At 44.7% G+C, this 19,592-nt stretch overlaps 1 protein-coding gene across 1 annotated transcript in view; it reads right to left on the reverse strand.

Annotated features, from left to right (window-relative positions):
- The window catches only part of ARHGAP31 (Rho GTPase activating protein 31), a 603,437-nt gene that overhangs the window by 311,331 nt on the left and 272,514 nt on the right, over positions 1 to 19,592 (reverse strand). Inside the window, exon 2 of the mRNA XM_069635924.1 lies at positions 11,401 to 11,503. Within this exon, the coding sequence (XP_069492025.1) occupies positions 11,401 to 11,503 (103 nt within the window). The remainder of the gene's footprint in view (positions 1 to 11,400; positions 11,504 to 19,592) is intronic.

A 19,592-nucleotide genomic window follows, 5' to 3' on the forward strand; every position in this document is an offset into this window, starting at 1 on the left:
CCACAATGAGCTGACCTTGATGGGTTGCTTGTCAGTCAATCTGTCTGTTTCACTGCGGACTAGTTTCTGCTGCTACAGTACAGGTCTTGTCGCAAAGCCCGACCCTGGTCCTCCAGGTGTGCTTTGTTTCATATTCACAGCTCTGTGCCTGTGCCAATCAGGCAGTGAACATTGCAGCCTAGATCCCTCATGTAACAGGGCTTCAACCCCCAGCCTCTACATCTGTACTTTTTACTGTGGCCCTCAAGCCTCCAGGGGATATGGATCTGTAGAAGGTGCCTGGTGATTGAACCAGGCTGGAAGCAAAGCCCTGACAGCCCGCGTGCTCAGTGTCACCGTCAGAGGATTCACACCGACTAGTGTATTGGGCACCGTATTCTCCCTAAAATGGCAGACTTTCCCATTCTGCTTCCCAATGCCTGGACCAAATTAAATGTCACTGTCTGCCCTGGCATGATGGCCCTCTTTTAACCGCTCTGAACCATAAGAGATCAAATCACCACAGGGCGACCCACACTGCTGACACTGGTTCCAATTCTGCTAAGCTGTGGTCTCTCCACAGAGATCCTTTGACTGCTAGGCAGGTGAGTCCCCTGCGCTGTTGCAAAACTGAATAGTGATACCAGAAAGGATTTGAATTATTCATAACCACTGGCACTGCTCTGGGTAACTCGTCAGATCATAGTTGTGCATCCTGCTAGGCCACTGCAGAAAGGGGGAAAGTCCATATGAAAATGAGGCGTTGTACGACCCAAAAAGGTGTTGTCCAACTCAAACGTCTAGGTCACATCCCATCTGCACAAGCAACCTCAGACATGTTTTGGCCTCAGTGGGCAGCATCAGTGAGGTTTAGCTTGTGTCTTTAGGCACATCAGACTCCAGACCCACAGTTGGGCATACCTGTTTCATGTGGGGTGACTAACTGGCAAGTGATAACTAGAAGGTTTTGAACTAATCATAATCACTGGCATTGCTCTGGGCAACCCTTCAGACCACTGTGTTCAGCCTTCCATCCCATCGCAACGGGGGAACGGCCATATGTAAAGTAGGCCGGCGACAACCTCAAAAGCGGCAGCCAGTCCAAACTACTAGGTCAAATCCCTTCTGCATGAGACCACAAGAAGGATTCCCATGAGCTAGCCTGTTCCCTCATGCAGACGCGGTCTCATCTGCTACCTCACCGCCATGGCCACAACCTTCACCCACACCCAGGCTCTCATGTTCATCATGACCATTATTCCACAGTCGACCTTTCCTTCCTTCCCAACGCACTTAAAATTGAATTTTGTGATCTCTGCAACCTAGGCATGCCACGTTCTCCTGCAAACCTCCCACTGTTGGTTAAGTCCAGTCACTATTCTCCTGGCTTCTCCCTGTCCATTGCACGAGACCCAACTGCTTTTGCTGTGCTTTCCAGTTTCTATCCCCTCTTCCCACTCTTCTAGTCCCCTATCTCCAAAGAATCTACTTGGTCCCTGCTGGCTTGGCCTTAATACCCATTGATTTGGTCTAGCCATTGTGTTGTTTAGCCAAATCCAATCACTGACTCTGCCTATCCTAGACAGCCCGCTAATCCCAGTGAGATCTCCCATTGCTCAGACTACAACACCTAAGCTGAACCTGCGAGATCTCAATGTCACCTGACCCAGTAGGATCATTGTCTCTGTCTTCCCTTTGTTTCCCCTCCCTTGCCTCATCGCGCTTTGAAACACTTGTCTAAAGGCGCGTCATAAATGCCATATTCTATCATATCATATCATATCCGCTCCAGCCTCATTCCTGCTTGTCCTCTTGGCCCCAGTCCACTTTTACGGATCCCACCCACATGACTTTGACAAGTGTCAACATCCATCAGTGTGGTTCCTGGCGGTTTCATCAACTTCAACCTCTGCTTGACGTTTACCCTGGCAACCTTGCTGGACCCTGGACTGGATGTACGTGATTATTTCGAATACGAACATTTCAAAGACGAAAATGTCGAATTCGAAATGTTCGTATTGGAAATAAGCACCACACAGCTAAATGGGTTTTCTAGACCCCGCTCCTCCCACCCACTTACTTACCTTTTGGCGGTTCACTTCGCTGTGTGACGCTGAGTCCCTGCAGCGCCAGTTCCCTTCACTAACGTGAATGGGAACTGGCGCTGCAGGGTCCTTTTCTTATTTTTCGTTTTCTTTTTTTCGAAAACTTTGTTGTTTTGAATGCGGGGTCCCCCCCACCATCCCCGATTCCATTATAGCGTACAAGGGTTTGGGGAACACCACTGCAAACCTCACTTCCCTTGTTTGCTAGAATGAAAACCAAATGGTTGAAATGTTCGGCATTTTAGGCTGTTCGTAATTTTGGTACAGCCGACATCTGATAATTTCCACCATTCCGTTTTTTTTTAAATGATATTTTCGTATAATACCAACTGGACTAGACTATACTGTCTGTCCACCCTACATATAGCACAAAACAAGGTCTCCCGTTCTATTTAATTGGGTCTCAGAAATGTTGGCTACAAAATTGAGGAAGAAAAAAGTCAAGGTATTCAGAGATTCGAGTACACATAAAAATGCGGATGTCTGCGGAAGACATGCCCCTCTTCACCGAGCGCCACCATCCGTCCTGGAGTCGATCTCTGGCCATGGAGGGGTATCAAATTAACGGGGAGAAGGTAACACTGCTGAGGGGACCTGAGGAAGGCAGGAAGGTCTTGGCCTGCAAATCGCAACGAAGTTCATGAAACAATTGGGGAACAACGTTCCTAATGACACGAAAAGGATGTTGGGGGTCAAGGTAGATTCAGTGTTAAGTCTACGAGGCCCGCAGAGCAACTTCAATCGGATGACAATGATAGCTCTCCCGAAAATCCCATATGCCATCGTCAGCGACCATTGCAGAGTTATAAGAGGAAGATTAATACAAATAGACAAACTACTTTTGGGATTTCTGTGGAAGAAAAAGAAACCGCCAGTATCCTTTAAAATGCTCCAAATCCCATAGGACAGATAGGGGTTGAGTCTCCCAAGTATCTAGCAAAATTCGGGAAGCATAACTCTGGAGCAACCCGCTGCACGGTTGGAGCTTATAACAGTCTCTATTCTCATATGGGCATAACCCACTATCGAGTGTTAGACCTTCCTACTAAGTGGGAATTCGTATGTGTCAACAATCTAAATGAAGATCTTCAACTACAATTTAAAAAGTGTGTACCCTTACTTCAGCCTAACGACTCTATGAAACAACATTGAAACAAATATAGGTTGTTAACAATGAATCGATCCATCTTCTCGATCCATTGTTATCTACCTATATTTGTTTCAAGGTTGGTTCAGAGAGTTGTTAGGCTGAAGTAAGGGTACATACTTTTTAAATTGGAGCTTATAACAGGCCAGACATCGAAATGGGGAAATAGAACGAGCAGGTGGAAATGCAAAATCATTGCTCACCTCTGCAAACTGCAGGAGCTTTAGGAGTTTGCTATTAAACCTGCAAATAGTAAGAGAAAGGTTACAAAAAATACACACTGCGGGAGCTTTGGGATCCGGCTCATAAACCTCCAAAAAGCAAGAGAAAGGTTACAGAAATACACACTGCAGGAGCTTTAGCATTCTGCTGATCAACCTCTAAAAAGCAAGCAAAGGGTACAGAAATACACACCGCAAGCGGTCGGTTTCAGGAGGCTGCCGATAAACCTCCAAACATCAAGAGAAAGGGTGCAGAAATATGCACTGCAGGAGCTTTAGAAGTCTGCTGATTACCTCCAAATAGAAAGAGAAAGGTTACAGAAATGCACACCGCAGGAGCATTAGGATTCTGCTGATAAACCTCCAAATAGCAAACAAAAGGTGCAAAAATACACACTGCATGGAGTTTCATGAGTCTGCTGATAAACCTCCAAACATCAAGAGAAAGGTTACAGAAATACACACTGCAGGAGCTTTAGCATTCTGCTGATAAACCTCCAAATGGCAAGAGAAAAGTTAGAGCAATATGCCCTGCCGGGGCAAATAGCAAGAGAAAGTTTTCAGAAATATGCACTGCAGGAGCTTTAGGAGTCCATTGATAAACCTCCAGTTCACTAGAGAAAGGTTACAGAAATACACATAAAATAGTTGGGTGTGACCTACTGAATACAGAGGATGACCCAATATTGATAATCCTTCTAGATCACTGCTATCTTTCAGAGAGGTACCCAAAACGTGCCCCGAAAGACAGAAGTCTGGTGTTATCTGAACCTCATGCTGTGAATAAAGGAACTCAACGAATTAATGGCCCCAAAGTAAAACATGTGGAATTTATCAATTATGCAGAAAATCATAATGAGAAACGTGAGCTCCTTCTCTGCAGCCATCACAGGTATTTGTAACGACGACCTGCTCCACTTTGAGAAATGTAAGGGAGACTGGGCTAGAGAACTTGGTATTACAGTGAGTGATGACAAATTGAGCAGTAAACTCTTGGTCATTTCAAAAGTCAATATCTGTGTACAGGACTGTGCAATGCAGCAACATATTGTATATAGGCTGTAATGGCCCACTGAGAATATGTTTCAAATGAAACTCTTACCATGTGACCGATGCTTGAAATGCAACAGGAAGCGAGACTCCTACAAACGCGTATGTGATATGTCATTGTAACACGCCTATACACAAGTGTTTCAAGGCGTGACAAGACAAGGGAGGGAAGACAGAGGGAGGACAAGACAAAGTATCTTACTAGACCTTGTGTCATTCAGATCGGGCAAGTGCGACAGCTCAAAAAACCAGGGGATGGGAAAGGGAGAAGTGTAAGGGAGAGGGAGGGTAAAGTGCAGTCAGGGCAACATTGTTCTGAGTAAGGGCAGCCAGGGCAGCGCGGCTCTGGGTAAGTGCAAGGAGGCAGGGGACTGTAAAGGTTAGTTACAGCCCTAAATGCGCAGTAGGCCGGGAGGCAATGCAGGGGGGAGTGATCATGGAGGAGCCTGGTACCCAGTGAGACTCTGAGGGTAGCCAGGCAGCAAACAGGTAGGTCAGCAGGGGAGGGAGAGAGAGAAAGCGGAGAAGAAAAGAAAGGTCTTGAGCTGCTTCCAGAAACTTCCGGTGGTCCGGCTCAAGTTTGACACGTGTCCTAAAATCACACAGCTCTGGACCGAAATTCTGGGATGCATAAACTTTGTGTCATCTATGACTGACACCCTAGTGACCTTCAACGACAAGATGACCATTCCAAAATTATGAGACAGGTCAAGTGGGTGAGGAAAGCTATCTCAGGTGGAAAACAAATTGTTTTAAAGAACTAGAAATCTCAAATCATCCTCAGGACAGAAGATTTGCTTGAGGACATGGGCAAGACATCCGCCATGGAATATGTCACATGTAATAAACTGAGGGATAGTGAAGGAACCTTCCGGGGCACCCGGGGGAACTGCCTTCATAGGCCGATACGAGGCACTGATGCCGGCCCGGCAAGCGGCAATTCTATCGTGCACTCACAGGGCGGCTGTTATTCATTCTGATCACATATTGATCCGTGGCCTGCTTATTCTTTCACTGCAACTCTTTGATGACAATAATGTGCAATAAAGTTTTATAAACTCCAGAATAGATATGCATAGCTGCAACAGTGTGTAAGAGACTCATATACGTCTATGTTTCGTATGTACCATATAGTGTGATTTTGGTTTTCAAATACATATAAAGAATATCTGTCAAACAGAATGACAACCTTGGACATTAAACTTTTGATTTGATTGTAAATATTTAAGTGGCGCGTACCTCTCCCCGAGGTCCAGTATCGCACGACACATAGCAGTTCACATCGCAGGCAGGCGAGTTACAGGTGGGTGTTCACAATTATAAAGAAGGTTTCCAATACATGAGGGAAGGTGTGCATCGATTAGATGCTTGGGGACAGACAGGTGAGTGGATGGAGCAGGACGGGGAGGGGGGGTAGTAGATTAGGTCATAGGATAGTGGAACATGTCCATGAGGGCTTTGAGATCTTTGCTGAATATGCTCACAGTCTAGAGAAACCTCAGGTGGAGTAGTAAAGGGGAGGCCACCTTGTTGGGTTGTATACTGAGAAAGCCTGTTTCTTGGTCTTTTCTTGGTAGAACGTTCATTCATCGCCAGTATTTTTTTCCGCTGAAGTTTTTTGCAGCTGATTTTTGGCCAAAAAAAACAATGAAAAATGTGTGAAGGGGGATATAATGGTTAGGGGATGTAGGGAATAGGTAGTAAATAACTGGGAAGAGGGGCTTGGGGCCGGGACTGCCCCAAATAAAAATACAAAAAAAGTAAATGAGTTGGAATGACAGAGAACCGTTTCGTTTGTGGGTCTTCTGGGTCTCCTCCACAAGACTTGCATTTCAGCTGTGTGGCTCCAATGTCACCTTTAGGAAGCAAGGTTCGCCTTTGTAAAGGACTTTCAGGGTAATGCACTTGAATTGTACCTGAGCCTGGGCCTGAGTTGGAGTTCCTTGAGTGTGTGGGTGCCATATTGATGAAATTGCGTTGGCCTGATGTCAGCACCACTGAGGCAAAGGTCAGCATGTACAGAGGGACTGGAGGCACCCGCGAGGAGCATGTTACACACATCAACGTGGGACATGACGATGAAGCAGTGGGACATAAACCATAGAGATAACGTTCTTGGGAGGAGAAAGGCTGTAAGTATTCTCAATATACCCTGAGTGACAATCCCTCTGGAAATTCTCTATGATGTTTTCATTGATAAATAACTTCAAAGTGTATGTGGAGGAGAGAGAATTGACGGTCATGGAAAGAGTTGGAGAGGAGTTGTCAAGGTTTGCGTTTCACATTGTGTTTCCAAATAGTTTCAAGGATTTGCCTCCATTGATCAAGATGGATTCAGCTTTTGTTGAGTTCGAGTTGAAGTGTACTGTAGATATCCCGGTCCATATGGTTTCGAGGTTCGATCTTAGGTGTTCACTGTCACTGGCTGATGACCCGTTGGGGTGGAGCTGGTTAATATTGGGTACATGCCAATATTATCAATTCCATTCGGGAAATGCTAATCCAATTCCTGGTTTTAACTTTACATTCTATAACTTGTAGTTCAGGCTTTCCCCTTTATAAATCCAGGACTACAAGACTCAGAATGAAATATGAAAATAAGGACTAGACTAACGTCTCTCGAATGGCATGGAAAACATTGCCATGCATGGTATTGTGAAGAGGTGTTTTGCCTCGGGAAAATAAATCTGAATGTTCGATGCTAAAGCTGGCAATCATTAGGGAGCGTATGGAATCCTGGGGCAAGATGATGTAGAGGGTAAGGGATCTGGATGCAGCGATTTGGGGGTATTGTAGCGCTTCCTGATCGCATCCCTGCCATGGACTGTTGTGCCTTCTGAATCTCTCTTCAAGTAAGTTTCTCCTACACTATTGGGCTACCTCTGAGCCTACATACATTACAGGCATTAATGCTCTTATTCTCCCATAGGAGAACGGAGCTACTTACCTACAACACCACCAGAAACCGCTGCCCTCACTTTGGACCCTATTCTACAATTGAACTAGTAGAAGGGTGAGTTCACCTTCTCCTCTCCTTTTTCCTTTTCAAACTTAGGCATTGTTGTGTCTCAAGATATTACATCCATCAAATTATCTAGACTTAAGGTTTTTCATGTGTTGGAACCTTTAAACAATTGCAATTCTTCCATTGCTTGTTATACATCCTGCAGTGTGACATAGTAGCAAGTTACTAATGAATAACATGCACTTAGTTTCTTTCTTTTTTTAACTATTGTAGCTTAGCAAGGTCGGGTTCAGAGTGCAACCTGCAATAGGATGCCCATCTAAACAAAACTGTTTCTGATTTGTTGATATAAAAAAGTGATTTAACTTGGTTATTTGATTTTCACTTACCTTCAAACATCAATAAATGTCTGATTAATTTCTTATAGATCCATGTGGAAATAAATATTTGAAAATGTATGCCCCTGATGAAGAGAATATGAATCTCGAAATGCGTTGAGCCAACTTGAAAATAATAAAAAGGAGAAGACCTCTTTTTTTCTAAACTAACCAAATTATTGCATGTCATTTTTTGAATGAACTGGATTACAGAACACTGTCACTTTAATGTTGAAACACTGAATGTGTAAAAAGTTTTCCTTAAATCAGATAGATTTGTCATAATATCTTTTAGGCTTATTGCCTCATGAAGTGTGCAGGGACGTAGCTTTCCAAAATTTGGATTTCTTTGTTCCCTAGTATATTCCAGCCTAGATACCAAGGCTGAGTCTTTCTCCCCTGCACCTCAAATTTTGTTAAAGTATTCCATTGAACATTAGTCAAAAAGAGAATTTTTTTGTAAATTTTACTGACAATCGGGTGTGCAAGTGTATTTCTGTGTTTTGTTAGCAACGGAAATATTCCCAGGCTAAATTCACCTGTTACCCGTTTCAGTTGCGGCGACGAGTCTCTCACTTCGATTTGTGTAACGACTACCTGTTGCCTTCCACATGGATTTAAACTAGACTGCAGAGTCTTTAAAGCTCTTCAGGGGAGGGGCTTCCTACATGTGTGCATGACCAGTCTAAGGGTATTGCATCAAACTCTCAGGGCCAGGCTCCCTTAAGTGGGGCCCTGAATGTTTGGAACCTATGTCTCTCTCAATGGTTGGCCCGCCGAGTCTAGAACTCTTCCGGTCTCCCTGTAAGAGCCGTGTCTCCGACTTGACCTTTCCTTCAACACATCTTCTGTTTCCCCTTCACCTTATATATCCTTTGGAAAAAATGGTATCAGGTAATAATGTCCCCATACATAATGTCCCCATAGATAAGGTCGCCGGGAAAAGCCATTGGCAACAGTATACATAGTGACATTATCTATGCGGATGGGTTGCAGGGAACTCCCCTGCTCCGCTTCTTAAAAAAAGACAAAAATGGGGGGTTGCAAGGTTTCCCCTGCATGTTCAATGTAATAATGTCTCCGCAAAAAAAGGCAACTTTTTTGTCAGGAGACATTTTTGTGAGGCCATTATTACATGCAGACTGAAAATAATGTGTTGTTCCATTTGGTAAGTGTTTGTCTTTACTATAAACGGTAAAGAATTTAGTGATGATAAAATACAGGAAAAATACTAGGGGGAAAAAAGAAGTGATCACCTAAGGGGTCGGAATGGGGTATGCAAAAGTCTCGGGCACCAATGAAAAGTTGGCCCACAGTCTCAAATTGCAATTCATTACTTTTGTGACAGACTATTTGAGTAATACTGTTCAACCTTTAGTGCATTGAGACCATACCAATGGTGAAAGGCGCTATACAAATGCACATTATATTGCATCAAAATGTGTTTAAGATTGTGCATTTAAAAAACTATTTGTTCAGTAACACAGGTCAAAACTAGAAGCTGTACATTGCAGTAACTCATCAAACTGGCCCATTTGGACTTAACAAACTGGTCTACACTATCAGGTTGAACCGGCATTTCTGGCGTGGTCCTCTTAACCCATATGTCAGTTCAAGCCTGATCACCTATGGGTATTCTTGACAACACTGCCTCAGCAGGAAACCTCAGCTGACGTCAAGGATGATCTTAAGTTCACTTCCTTCCGCTTTGCTGCAAACCTCCAATCTTCCTAATGCAACATTGCCGGGCACCATGGTGCCAACAACTGTACATGGTGGGCCTCATTATGAGTTTGGCTGTGTGTGAAAAGTGTCAAAGAGCTACCGCCATGTTAATGCCACACTCCTGCACCGCCAAACTCCACGTTTGCTGGTGAAGTGGAGGAGGGACCTCCAGCATCATGCATTACCTCCTCGTTATCACCCAAAACTGGAGGAATTATTGCAGGTGGAATTACCCACTGCCATAGCTCCTCCAAAAGCTTCATGGAGACCTATGGAATCAAGAACGGGGATTAACGCTGTCATTTCTCCACTTGATATCTGGAAGTAATGGTAAAGGAGACTGGCAGTGTTTCTGTCGGAAATACCACCAAACTCCTAATGAGGCCCATGGGCCTCATTACAAGTGTGCCGGTCCGGAAACAACGGTGCCGGCAAGCCTACCGGCACCGTTCTTTCTGGACCGGCACACAACGAGTCTGCCTGCCGGAGCCGCTGTGCCCAACAGGGCAGACCCTGCCAGACACAGCAGCCACGGTAGGCAAACTGTCATGGAAGCACCGGCACCGTTAATTACGGTGCCGGTGCTTCCGTGGTCCCCATTCCTGTGGAGTCCTATGGGATATTGGGAGCAAAATTCTGCAACATCTGTAGAAGCTTTAAGCGCTGAGTTACCTGAGGGTTCGGTGCGCGGTACAAATAAAGAAACTAAACTAAACTAAACCTCACAGCACAGAGGAGTGGTTTGGGAATCTTTTAGGCTGCAAGCCAGCAATGTAAGCACCAGTGTACCCAAAGAGCGGCACTGACAGGCAACTTCCATGTTAGGCATAAGAGGGTGACACTGATACACTTCAAACATAGGGTGGCTTCCAGGAGCCAGTTCTGTGCCGAGGATACAGCCGTTAAGCTGTTGCGCGAGAAGTCATTGTGTGCCGAAAGTAAACCATTGAGGATTCCTGGATTGTTGTGGGGACTAGGCCCCTCTTAAGCGGTCACTGGGCTCTTCTGGGAATAATCTGTATATAAAAAAACGCTTTTATAACCGCTTCCCTGAACTGCAGTTGCCCAGCTAGATTTATCAGGTAGCAGTGAGGAGAAACCCAGATTGCTTTTAGAAAACAACGAATTTTACTGGAAAACCTGCTCTTTCTACATCACTGAACTTTTTTCAGGACAGTCTTCGAGCCCAGAATGGAGAGAATGGTCTTGAAACACAAACTTATTTTCTCTATAAACGGACCCACGGGCAAGGGAAATAGTGCTCTGGTGGTGTACATACTTGGAAAACCTCCAAGAGCAACAGATGGGTTTGCATCAAAACCTGTCCCAACACAAATACGTTTACTGCAAAGCTCAACTCCCACACCTAGGCTTTTTGCCCGCAGAATGATAAATGGGTATTTGGGAAGTAAATAATATAGGAAATCCCCTAAAACCCTTTCAAAGTCCGAGAAGTGGGTGCGGGTGTGTTACATAACATTAGAACCTGTGGAAACAAGCATTAATCTGCACCAACACTGACCCACTCACAGACTAAGCATATTGCGCGAGCAAGGGATTTTAGCTCATGCATGTAAAATATTGAAAACCCCCTTTTCCTCCATTTGGGTTCCCGAGGGAGTCAGGAAAAGTATTCATCCTTCTCAGTATTTGGTAAATTAAAACATATCATAATTTGTGCAAAACCATATCATACATATTGAACAAGTGCCCATTTGTTTTAGTAACTGTCAGTGGCGCTCCAGTGGGGCTCGAAGTATCATTGTCAATGTTTTCAATCAGTTACACTGCACTGCGGCATTGTGGCTAGATGTTCAGCCGCGCTACTTACCTCAGTTTCTGAATGTTTGATGTTACTCCCGAGAGACGATAGATGCCATCAACAACTCCGTGGGTCTCAATAAACTCTGCACAACTCTTCAGTACAAGAGGAACTATGGAGAAAAAAAATATGGTGGCATCAGGGATGATTATGAATTGCATATAGAGTTCTTGATATAAGATGCAGCTGTGAGAGATAGCTAATTTAATCCCCTTTAAAAGTAATTGCAGTCAACGCAAGGCAACAAACCTACAATTTCCACACCATCTTGTTTTTAGGTATTTAGTCCACATTTGACTTTGAACAAGGCAATTAAGCGTGTTATGTATTGCATGTCCTGATCGGCTGTCCTTTCATAATTCTAGGAAGTGCTCATACACTGGGAAAAAAATGGTTGAGCAACAAGCCACTCCCATGAGAACCCTTTCGGCTGTATATTGCTACCACCCCTAACCTCCACTGTCTGCCTGATGCACCTGTTCTTATGTTATTGTATAAATGCCAGACCTACCTGTAACCACTGGTCCGCCTAACTGCTATTGTGTTCTTGCTTTTTTCCACGTATGTAATTCACAAGGTTTTCCAGCACCCAGTTACCTCAGGGTTCGGTGCGCGATATAAATAATAAACAAAATAAACAAACAAATACACCAAGGGTCAACAGAAGTAACCCCTACTCACAGAGCAAGGATTGGCTACTTATGGTAAGTCTACTTGCCAAGAGAGTCTGCCGGGTGTGCAGGAGAGTATTTGATCTTACAGTGCAGAGTATGAAAGGAATTAAGTGAGGACAATATTGCTTACTAGACGGTAGCTCATAATAGTACATTTTATTTTGATATAATTGTACAGAGTCTACAGAGATCAGCAGCAGCTGTTTGACTCAGGGGGATAGCTCAGGGGCAACATGTTTGTCTTGGAAGCAAGACAACGCAGCGCAACACAGGTTTGAATCCTGATCCCGTGCTTAGAAACCAATCTCTGGTATTAAGTACTTTTTAAAAGAACAATTATAATTATAATAACCCACATCCAACTAAAGGGAAGATCAGAAGAAATAAATAACCCACTGATATATGGCATAGATCTGCCCGATTAATGCAAGCAAGAATAATAAATCTCCATTACGCCAAGCAGACACTGATGTAGTAACATGCGTATGAGGTTGGTGAACGGAAGTTAAATATTAACCTGTTGTATAATGTATACACTTGTCAATGCGGTTGAACACAACGTAAATAACATTTGAGTACCACGTGGCCAAGATGACGCCACAGACGATTGTGACTACCCATGCGCTGGTGTTTAGTTGGTTGGTCGCTCTCCAGATGTGCTGGACTACAACTCCCATCATCCCTCACCATTGACAATGCTGGCTAGGGATGCTGGAAGTTTTAGTCCAAAACATCTGGCGAGCCAAAGGTTGCAGACCCCTGGTCTTGCAATACCACCTACATGCAACTGAGTAAATACCTCATTCAACAAATGCATCGCCTGCAAAATACGGCAGCAAAAATAAGACACCATGACACTAACTGTAAAGGCTCTTCTCTAGTTTTACCATCGAGCAGACATTTATGTTCAAACCACTTTGTATTGTCCTCAAAGCTGTCTTTAACATTGGCCTGCCCTGCCTGGGATTCAGTGAAGGCTGGTATGGGTCTATGAGGTTTCATCCCTGAAATATGCAAAGTGTACTGTTTCACCACTGAAAATTCACTGTTGTTTTATTCATATATTTTGTTCTGTTTTATAATGGGGGTAAGCCCAGTTCCCCCATACCTCACCCTCAGCCCTGCCAACCCCCATATTATTACCGCCCTATAGTTAAGGTGAGTCGGACTCCCCTAGGAACCATTTAGAATTCTATTGTTAATAACTTTTGATTCAAGAAACGGCTTTGACTGAAATGTCGAAAGTTATTAGGTACTCACAGCCCCCTGCATCCCCAGACTGCAAAGCTTTGTAAAGATACATTAACAAATAAGAAAGTTATTAAGGAAACAACAGAATTTATTTTTGCAAAGTTGCAGACTACTTCCTATTCATTCGTCCATAGACAAGCAAGGTCAATGTTTGCCAAAGCGCACAGCCCAAAACGCTGGACGGATTTGCACCAGATCGAAAACAACTTGGGCATGAAGCGTTGACTCGCAATCCATTCCTGGATTGGGATCATTCTATGCAGTAGTTATTTAAATATTTGATGGAGGAGTGGGTGCCCCCTTCTCAAAAATGGCTAGTTAAATCTCCCATGGTGCATTGCAGGATCATGGTTTTCAGAAATGAAAAAGCTGCCATCTTGTTTTTCTCTCAATGCAACAGATATTCAAGGTTATAGCCGAGGATATGGGAAAATTAAACGCAGGGAAAAAAGCTATTTGCAGGTCACAAAACATGCAAATGGCATCAGGCTAGAGGGCACCAAGTTACATTTGGGAGTTGAAGGGTGACAGGGACTGAGTTTGCAACACAAAGCTTTCTGTAGCCTTGGCTATATCCGTGAATAGCCGAAATCTCAAAACAAACTGCATCACAGAAACAGTGTGTGTTGTGGGGGGAAAGGGAGAGGGCAGGAGGCCATCTGGGGAATGGGGGAAGCTGGCACAGATGAGGGCATGGAAAGCATATTTTATTATAATCACAAAAATAGATATTTTTAAAGCAACAGTGAGGTTCCCATAACTGCAGTAACTGGGACGAAGCCTGCTTAGCTCAAAACAAAGAAGGGATCCCCCCCTAAGGCCATATTGCCTAATAAATGAGCCCACCTTACAAGACCACTTAGAAAAATGTGCACTAAGTTACGGTTACTGCATGGATGGGAGTCAGTCCACAGTCCCGTGCTGATTCTGGTATTTGATTGATTGATTGTTTATTTAATATGCACTTATACACAAGTGTTTCGAAGCACATCTATGCATGGGAGGGGAAGACATAGGGAAGAAAAGACAAACAATCTTACTAGGCATAGTACATTCAGATTATGCAGGTGAACAGAACAGGTGGGGGGGGGCTATAGGGACCAAGTGTGCCCTGTTCCGTCACAACATGGGTTAGGTGCAGAGATACCATTCTCATGGGTCATAACCAAAGTGCAGTAGTGCTGCGGCAAGTGGAAGGCCCAGGGGCAAGTGCAGGAGACTGGAGAGGAAATCTTTGGACCTGTGAGGCTCTGAAGGTACACCAGGCAGCCAGTCAGCGCAACTGAGCAGATGTAGAGGAGACAGAGCAAGAGAGCAGGAAGAGGTGGTTAGCAGGGGCAAGGGGGAGAGAAGGGGAAGGCAAAGAGGAAAGTCTTCAGCAGTTTCCGGAACTTAAGGAGATCCGGCTCAAGACAGAGAGAGGCAGGGAGGCTGTTCCAGGGGGAGGCACCTGCAGTGGATAAAGATCTCTCCCCCCCCCCCAGGTCTCTGCTTGGAAAAGCGGCTCACCCGCAGAGAGTACGAGGAAGACAAGCAGAGGGCTCGGGAAGGAGAGTATTTAGGAAGAGAGCGTTACAGATAGAGTGGGCCCAGATCCAAGAAAGCCTTGTGGACAATGCAAAGGGTCTTGTACTTAATCCTTGCAGCCATGGGGAGCAAGTGAAGGGATTTTACTGCTGGAGAAATGCGGTCCCTGGGCTTGAGGGCAGGGATAAGTCTTACGGTTCTGTTCTGGATGAGTTGAAGACGACAGAGGGTAGAAGAGGGCAGGTAAGGAAAGAGGCTGTTGTAGTAGTCCAGCCTAGAGAGGACCAGGGCTCTGGAGATGGTGAGCCTCTGGGGGAAGTGAGAAAAGGTAGAACACATCTGAGTAGGTGCAGTTGGTAGTGGGACTTATTTGAGATGTCCGCGATGTGAGCCGAGAAGGAGAGAGTGGAATCGAAGATGAATCCCAGATTTGTTGCTTCGATTGTATGCCCCAGATTTGTAGTCTTGCAGTCAAGGTGGGAGGAATGATGCCACAATTGTACACTTTTTTCCTAACATACTTCTATAAGGATTTATAGATTTGAGTGACACTATGGTATGTATACCTTTCAAGATAGCTTTATAAAGCAGAGTATTGTTGAAAGCCGGACGTGGGTGTGAGGATGGGAAATGATGAGGGGGTAAGTAAGTCATTAGTATTTGCCCACAATGTGGCAAGAGAGTTTGCAATCCTGGACACTGGTGCAGTTATTTTCCCCTGTTGGTGGCTGCCTTTCAGGGCACCAGTAAAGGACACATGTGGGTGTACAGAGTAACTTTTTTTTCAGAGGGTGGACGCAACCCCTTGAGGTTGGCAAGCTTGCTCGAGTATTTGGATACCAGGATTCTACTCAGGTTATCATGTTCCCAGTGCAAACGCTTACCCACAAGACCACAAGCACTTGTTTCGAATTGAGATTTTGTTTTCAATGGAATGTTTCACTACAGATTGCTGGGTTTACAAGGTGAGCACCTTTTATACTTTGCCAGCATATTTATTGGAAGATTACCTCTCTCAGGTTATTTTTCTGGTGTTCATTACTTTTATAGACGTCCAATGGTATTTTGTCTTGTGTACTTTCTTGTAAGGAATAGGTGCATTGAACTACATTTGTATATTTCACTTTAAGATATATGTTCAGTTACTGTACACATATTCAGGTAGGGTGCCAGCTTTTGATTTTCGCTATGGGTCAAAAGAACCTGGGCATATGCTATTTTGCAGCTGGTCATTTTTTTGCCTTTACGTGCTGCTTAAATGTGGTTAGTTGGGGTTGTGTGATGTATCACAACAGTCACCAAGAGACCAGTCATAAAACAAGGGCCTTGTAGCACGCTGCTTGACCAAAGTGTGTGATCCTTAGCAAATAATGTAATCGCACAGGGCATTAGCTAAAAATATTGGAAGTTCTCAAAGCCTGACATCTTTTATACATAATGCAACAAATAGATATGTTTACAGCTGCAGTGACATCGGGGGTGAAAGATCATTGGCGACCCAGGTCTCCCATACATGCAGTAACCAGGACCGACCCTGCTTAGCTCCAAAACGAAGAAAATGCCAGCCCCCTCCGTCCATCGTGCCTAATTACGTAGGCAAAGTTACAAGCCCACTTAGAGCAACATGGCCTGAGGGGGCCCGCACCATCCTCACTTTGAGGCTAAGCAGGGTTGGTGCCAGTTACTGACAAAGGTGGGAAAAGGTGTACTTCTCCAAACCTGGCATTCTTTCATTTTGCATATTGATCCCAGAATATTTTAGGTTACAGCAATACCATCATGGTTAAATGTAGTGCCCCCTTCCACATTTGTCCCACTTCTAATCCCTGTCATTTAGGTGCTATTGTCATTAACTTTAATACTGATAAAGTCATCGACCCCTGGAAGGCTAAAGGACTGAACAACCCTACAATGAGGGTCGGACTGGGGTGCAAAATTAGCTCAGACACTAATGAAAAAGTGGCCCACAGTTGCAAATGGCATTTTGTTCTTTTTATGGCAGACTGTTTGTAGTACCCAAAGGGAGATTTTGGTAGCCTTTTGCAAATTGTGAATTTTAAAGAATATGTGTTCATTAACACCGGCCAAAACTACTACCCGCACAATTAAGTAGCTCATCATACTGGCCCACTTTAGACAAAAAACTGGCCTACTTTGACCCTAAACGGTCCACATTAGCATGTTGGACCTGCACTTCGGGCATTGCCCTATAGCCCTATAGGTGAGCCTGCCCGGAGGGACTTGAAACTGTATCCTTCAGCTGAGCTGACACCCGTGGTGCAAGGTCTTAACTCACTATGTGACCAGGAGACAACAGTGCAGTGGCGCGGGAGGCGGACCTGGAACTGCACATTCCGCTTTAGGCTGTGCTGCTCTCACTGCATGAGACAGCACTAGGACGAATGAATTCCCTACACGCTTGTTCTGGGCCATGGTTGGAGCATTATGCTTTATTAAATGCAGATGTCATCAGAGCTGATGTGGAATGAATCCTCGGGGAGTCTCTGCGCACAGGTCGGAGTGGAGGTAGTAGGCGGTCAGCCTTTTCACACGGTGCAGAATGAGGCCAGAGCTGAGTGTGCTATGAAAAAGAAACAGTCGTCAGCATTTCAACTAAAACAATCTGTGTTTCTGAGGGATGGAATGAGGGTGTGTGAGGGGGCTGACTAGGAGAAATAACACACCTGTCAACACTTGTCACCAGACGCATGACACCTAACATGACTTGCAGATGGCAACATTCATCCCTGGGGCTAGGGCTGGGCGATATGGACCACAAGTCATATCTCTATATGATTTGGGCTCTATCCCGATATATCTCGACATGTTTATGTGGGTTAAATGCTCCGTTGTAAGCCATCACCTATGTCACAAACACCTTCATTTATAAGACACTGATCAAAATAAAGTGCAAATACAGGGTTCCTCTTCCTGTTTGAGAATACACACAGCTGTGTAAATATCAAAATACAAGTTAAAAATTGTAGACGTAATAATGTATATAGCTATCTCGATGTTAACGATATTGCCACATCCTCTATCGATATTTAAAATATATCGATATATCCCCAAAACTCAACATCTTGCCCAGCCCTAACTTGGGTATCTTGCAGTTATATGTATATTTTTCAATGGTACTAATTTTATCGACTTCAGAAGGATGAAGGGCTGAGTAGACCAACCAGGATTCAAACCTATGACCATATGGTCAAACATAAACAAAAGGGTGATATGTGCCCTTTGGTATTTCAGCCAGCCAAAAATACACAATGGCCTTCGGCCAAGCAGAGGCCTCAAAATAGGGGTGTACCCCTGCATTGTAGGGGCCCACATAAAGCCTGTCACTGCTGTTGGTATTGTCCATTTCCTGGAACAAAGGCCTGTGGGCTTGATCTGTGTGTGTTCATGTTCCTACATCTTGTCACTACGGTCAACCAAGTAGCAATTCAACACTAGGGTCAGCTGAATGCTAGGGGCCAGAAAACAGGCAACTCAAGATACTACTCGTATCCTACAAGGATAAAAAGGCCACTCCAGTTTGGAGGCGAATGGAGGTCTGCACATTGGGCTAAAAACCTGCTTCAGTGAGGGCGGTCATAATAGGTAAAACCAGAACAGGTGCACCCCAAAGGGGAATAGAGGGACTAAGTGCCACCAAGTGTGAGTCGGTGGTGAGAAGGGTAAATCACCTGAGGCAGAGAAGGGCTTTCCACCTGACCAGGGCCAGCAGTGTGATAAGGCTTTCATCAGGCTAGGGATGCCATTGTAGGGTTGCTTGGGTAAAATACGAATCCGAAACAGCAGGACGAGGCCCAGTCGATGCTTTTGGTCACTGCGGGGCAAATGCCGTGACCAAAGGCATCCTCTTCACACGAGGATTAAATAATCAGGCTGCTTGTAGACAGGAAATTGTGATAGTTCTCATCGAGATAATAATCTGTTGAGAAAATCAGTGATGTTATGTTACGTTATTGCAATTTATACCGCACGCCGCTGCCATGTGCATGGCCTGTTAAATCACAGTTTCTTTAAAAATATACCGATATGAAAGACGGGGTCAGGTTGCCTTTTTGCGTAATAATAATTTTGCATTTCTCTAGCACTACGAACACTCAGGCATCTGAGCACTGCTTATTATTACCCACAGTGTGTGGTGCTCATTTGTTGACCTCAGAAGGATGAAAGGCTGAGTTTGGTCCTGCTGGGATTCAACCTGTCAGCAGGCTCTGCACAGATGTCAAAGCGAGCGCTCTACTCACTGTGCTATCTGACCATCGCAATGGACCAAGAAGCAAATCTTGTATGCCTCTACTGACAAATCCCAATACTATTTTAGGGGGTGAGAGAAGAGTCATAGAAGTCCGTCCCCGCCCCATCATGGTGACCTCAGTGGGATTGGCCAATAATGGCGCCTCAGAATGGATCATACCCTTTCAGTTGCAATGTTTGGGAGCACGCGTTACCGCAAAGAATTGCAGTAGAAAGAGGAGCAAGCCGTTTCCTAAGTTGAATGCACCAAACTTGCCTTATGTGCATAGAAGCCTTAGGGCAACTACCCTAGGGAACGCAACATAAATATCTTTGTGAAATGACGTGTGGACTATGGAGGAAACCCTATAGCCCACAAGTTCACCTCCATCAGAATGTACAACAGGAGGGGTGTTTTAACGGTGGAATGGACGCATCCATAAAGTGGAAAACACATGGCGGCAAACTGAATCGAGTCAGGCAAGAGGAGCGCCGCCTGGT

The sequence above is a fragment of the Ambystoma mexicanum genome, chromosome 7p, assembly GCF_040938575.1.
Source record: "Ambystoma mexicanum isolate Mex_15411 chromosome 7p, UKY_AmexF1_1, whole genome shotgun sequence".
Classification (NCBI taxonomy): Eukaryota; Metazoa; Chordata; class Amphibia; order Caudata; family Ambystomatidae; genus Ambystoma; species Ambystoma mexicanum.